General features: G+C 37.1%; 1 protein-coding gene across 1 annotated transcript; it reads right to left on the bottom strand.

The window, feature by feature from the left end:
• Nucleotides 1-953: 953 nt before the first annotated feature.
• On the bottom strand, nt 954-4353 carry LOC145610555 (uncharacterized). Its single transcript, XM_081665871.1, has 5 exons — nt 3989-4353; nt 3121-3285; nt 2865-3037; nt 1115-2630; nt 954-1010 (listed from the first exon to the last, which is right to left on the bottom strand). The coding sequence occupies exons 1-5, from the start codon at nt 4118-4120 to the stop codon at nt 954-956; spliced, it is 2043 nt and encodes a 680-aa protein (XP_081521997.1). The 5' UTR covers nt 4121-4353.
• Between the last annotated feature and the right edge of the window lie 607 nt (nt 4354-4960).

The raw sequence follows: 4960 nt of genomic DNA, 5'->3' as shown, positions 1-4960 counted from the left end.
GACTCATTGAACAGCTCAAGTCCATCATGCTTTAGCTAATTTACATATTGCATACATACACATATTTGCTAGACTCATGGATTATTAGAATCAAAGACTCATGGATTATTCAAGGATCTTAGTTTTGTGGATCATGCCGAACCTAATAAAGTATGATTATACAAAACAAATGGGGTCCAAGTAAGGGAATAACCGGGCTCTATCCATTGCCGCTGTCCCTAAATGTGAATACTACCTCCGGTTCAATTTACTCGCAACAAACGAATATTTTATGTCTCACAAATAATACCTTTTTGTTGCGAGTAAATTGAACCGGAGGTAGTATATAGGATCTTCTTTTCATCAGGCAAAAAGAGATGCATCTCAAATTAAAGCACAATTCATCTAAAACCCAGATTTCTCATGGCCAGTTTAATAAGAAATTTATGACTGCTAAATTAACATTCATATATTTTGAACTCAATCACATTTGTTCACATAGACATTTCATTGTCTCGATAATGGATGGGGCTACAGCCTTCGGGTGAGAAATTATGGATCAATTCTGTGCTCCAGTCTGCTACAAATTATCAATTATCTGGCAACCAGACTGCTAGGTTGTCTGTCTTGGTTAATCATATAGCTGCTAGTGAGTAAAATGACTCAAGTTTTGTTCACAATCGCTTTGATTCAGATGCATTTTACTTAATTAGCACTGACAAATTCTTGTAATACACAATAGCAATGACAGTTGTTCGACTCATGAGCTTAACTGCAAATATTCACTCATACAGCTTCTCAATATAATCTGAGATGATATGTCATGTTTAACAGATGCACCAGTTTTAATTTGTTATGTAATTAATGATCATTAACCAGTAATATGGCTTTTGTACAAACTGTAAAGGATAAGAAAAGTAAACAGCCAACGAAACCAACAATCTGGCGGCAGCTTTCAGCGAATGAAACTATGCTTACTGCTCATGCAGTGCCAATCGCTTCTCCTCCTCTTCTGCTTTAAGCCAAGCAGCCTGAAACAGCGCAGCCAACATTATAGAATTAGTTTGATTAATATAGATTAATGTAAATCTTAATATGGTCGGTAAAGCTGTCAGTTAGGAGCAAGAACACTTGCCTTGTCTCGTTCAAGTCTTGATTGGTGTGGCCGCATTGAGTTGCCCAAGCCAATGCCCCCCCACGTGTCTAGCAACTCTCTTTCCCTTGCTTCACGTCGAGACTTTGAATATGTGTACCTATCTTCACCTTGTTCTGAAGCAGCAGTCTTCTCTCTCTCAAGCCTTGACTTGTGTTTGACAAAAATTTGGTCCAAGCCACCAGAATTTGTGTCCATATTTGGTGCGTTGTCCCTCTTCTTTACTTCGATCACTTCTTTGGAAGAGCCCCCCATCTTCGCCTTCTCTAATTTGGATACATGCTTGACTAGAACTTTATCCAAACTCTCAATCTCTCCTTCATTGGTTTTTCCTTGCTGTTTTTTGTAGCTTACTGTATTCAAGTCAACATTCTCTTTCTGACTCTCCTCCTGGACAGTCAACATACTCGAATTCCCTCCTGCAGTAACATGAAAATCATTTTGTCTCCATTTTTTGGCCTCCTGAACCTCCTTTTCAAGTCTCGACACATGCTTGACCAAGCATTGATCCAAGCTCGGAACTTCTGCAGCTTCTTGTTTAAATTGCCTGAATTTTCCATCTTTCAGAGGCCTTCCTGATTTCAGCCCATCAGTGTCAGATAACTTCTGACCTCTCTTTGCTTCTTCGATCTCTTTCTCAAGTTTCGATGGTTTCTTTATCAGTACACTTCCCAGGTCAGGTACACTGTCAACAGAATCTCGTTTATCATCTATATTGCCATTCCAGAGATGAGGATTGTTGAGCTTTCCATCACCATCTCTTTTAGACTCGGATTTTCTAGCATTCTTAGCTTCTTGCACTTCCTTCTCGAGCTTTGTCATTTTCCTGACCAAGAACTTGTCTAAACTAGGCAACTCTGGCTCTACTGGTTTTTGCTTCACAACTTTATTCATCAAGTAATTCATATCAGTGGCAGGATTTTTGTCCTGCAATCTATGACATCCTGTATCAGCCAAAGCCGCATTTAGACCACAAGTTGCAACAATTGTGGCTAGAGAAGCCAACTCCTCTTCTTTCAGGCATTTTAGCCTTTCAAGCATCATTTTGACAAGTTTTGTCCCATTGAATTTTTGAGGACTTAGCTTCTTCCGATTTCTCCTTTGGGAGTTAGAGCCATCATCACGAGATGGTGTTTCAAGCTCCAAACAATTATCAGACTCCGAAAGGTCCTGATTGTCAGGATTTTCACTTATTTTCCTCAACAAGTCCTTAAATTCATCTTTGTTGAAGGAACTGCAATGTGCGAGTCTGACAAATGCAGTTTTAACAGCCGCTGCAACTTGTTTGTCCACTTCAAACGCTGTTTCAAATGATGCTCTTACTGCATGAGTGGTAGACCCTTTTCCATTAGCAGAGGATATCTCTATTTCGAAACGTTTCAAAGGGCGATCAGGGGTGTCATACATGGTCACTCCTTTAGCTGTTGCAGCCTCAAATGCATCAGCTACCTCTTTCTCTGCTTTTATCAGCATGGCATCTGCTTCTTTGTGCGGAATCCTGTGTAAGAATAAGCCCAAGGCAGAAATTAGGTGATGCTCAATGCACACTGTCTTAGCTATTAACTTACAAACATGTTGATTTTACAAAAGAGAAACTTCATAGAGGTTGTACTATTTCTATTGTCTCTTAATCAGTTAGTAAAGTAGAGGGCATTCAAAGAAAAGACGAATATGTGGCTATTAATTTTGAACAGGATTAAATAACTTGAGCAACATTACAGCAGAAGCATACCTTGCTGCTTGAAGTATCCGGCACCAGGATGCTTCAATCATAGCAGCTTTTCGCGCCTCCATTACTTTACAGGCCGCCTCTCTGGCTGCCCTTTTCTCTCGTTCTACCCGACAGTAATGAGGATTCGAGTGTCCCAATGTCTCATCAAGAGTATCATTCATGCCTCCAGTTTCCTTAAACACAATAATTAACTCCATCAGCACAATTACTCTCTTCACCAATGACATAACAAACAACTGAAATATAAAAATGGTACCTGCAGTAGTTTAATTTTTCTCTTCATGTAGGAGTCCCCTTTAATACGAGGAAACCAATTTAGAGGGGAGGTTTTTCGATGTAATGGCTTCTTAATCTGAGACGAAACTCGATTTAGCGCGATTCCACCTGAAAGTGGACTATCTTTATCTTTGTGTGATTTATTCTGCATAGTAAATCAACAAAGATCAGTAACAAGACCATACCAAGAGCATGCCAACAGACTGAATTCCCAATGCCATTTGTTTTTGCCAAAATATCCTGCCTAGGAACTATCCTTGTAACAAGTAATAAACTCCATTGATTGAAAAAATTCATTGACACAACTTTATAGAGTGATTTTCCTTAGACAAGTCGTGACAATGTGATAACTAATTCGGGAATAAGTAATTAATATAATGACAATTACCCCTAATTTTCCTAGTTTTCAAACATCAATAACCAACCTAATGTTATCCACAGAATTTAATCCAAGATTGCAGATTCTTACAACTAAAATAGTTAGCAGTGGACAAAATCAATTAGTAGTGTAATTATAGGAAAAAATTTACCATTACAATAATATTCATTGATCTTCTGTTAATACATAAGATTGAAGTAAGAAATCAAAACTACCAATAAACCCAAAAATTGAAATGAACTGTAATTTGACAACCACTACAAAGAAAATTGATAATTAGGCGTTGATATTGAACTAGTAATCACTAAACAACAGGATTATACCCTAAATACAAATCCCAGAAAATCAATTCAAACAGATAAACCCACTTTCAAATAAATATAAAAATAAAAATAAAATAAGGGGTTTTCCCCTAATTTTCTGCAAATTTTGCAGATAATTAAAATAAATAAATAAAATAAAAATATACCTTGGAAAGCTTAGCAATGGAGGAGAGAGAATCGATGGAATCGGTACTACTTAGCGATTCAGTAGAAGAATTTATGTGCTGTTTTTCATCACACAAAGAAATGCAACCCAAATCCAAGCACCCTAAATCCATTTTATCCTTTTTTTAACCCCCTTTTTTTCCTGCAGATTTTTCTCAGTAATTGCAGTGAAGCAAAAAATTATGAGAATTTTTCGATGATTTTTGATGGGTTTTTGAATGGATTTTTTTCAAAATTTTGATGGGTTTTTCAATGAATTATTTCAAGAATTTGATGGATAAGACTAATCAAAAACTGTTGATTGTAAAAGAAATTGTTGATGAATATTATTGTGGGAGTTACGAAAAGAAATTGGGGAAGAAGATGGTGTTAGAGGGAAAAAGAAAAGTATCCGTTACGAAATAAGCAAAGAGGATTTTACGCCTCCAACGGTCGAATTCCATTTTTTGCCCGTTGACTCCGTTCTTATAATAATTCACTACAACTCGGGTGCATTGTATCTGGGTACGCCATTGATCAAGATGATGCCACGTGGATGGTGCAGATGATGATGGTACATTTTATGTTTTTCTTCCTTTGGCTATTTTTTTCTAAAAATTATTCCGTGTATCCCGAACGTTGTAAAAATGAACCATATACCGCTAAAAAGAGAAAATACAAGTTTCTCAACATGATAAACATTCTCAAAAGGGCAATTTCGTATTTTTATTCAAATTAGTAAGGTTAGTTGTGTCATTTCAGCAAATTGATAACCCACAAACACACTTACGCTCTCTCTCCTCAACAATGGAAGTTGAGAATTTTTCAACAATAGATGATTGAAAAGTCGAGGAATTCTTCAACAAAGGAGGGAAAACTCACAAAATCGACAAACACCTACCATTTGGGGTTAATTATGCCCTAACTTAATACATATTTCTTAGGGGTTTTCGTTAGATCGCCGCCGGAGATGG

The sequence above is a fragment of the Chenopodium album genome, chromosome 24 (genome assembly GCF_948465745.1).
Source record: "Chenopodium album chromosome 24, dcCheAlbu1.1, whole genome shotgun sequence".
Lineage (NCBI taxonomy): Eukaryota > Viridiplantae > Streptophyta > Magnoliopsida > Caryophyllales > Amaranthaceae > Chenopodium > Chenopodium album.
The sequence above is the reverse complement of the archived record's forward strand: the minus strand, read 5'-3'. Positions and strand labels throughout refer to the sequence as shown.

Coding starts and splice junctions, on each gene's coding strand:
- LOC145610555 (XM_081665871.1), bottom strand. CDS start 4,120: ATGGATTTAGGGTGCTTGGATTTGGGTTGCATTTCTTTGTGTGATGAA. Junction 3,038..3,120: donor GAAAAATTAAACTACTGCAG/GTACCATTTTTA, acceptor ATTGTGTTTAAG/GAAACTGGAGGCATGAATGA. Junction 2,631..2,864: donor CGGATACTTCAAGCAGCAAG/GTATGCTTCTGC, acceptor ATTCTTACACAG/GATTCCGCACAAAGAAGCAG.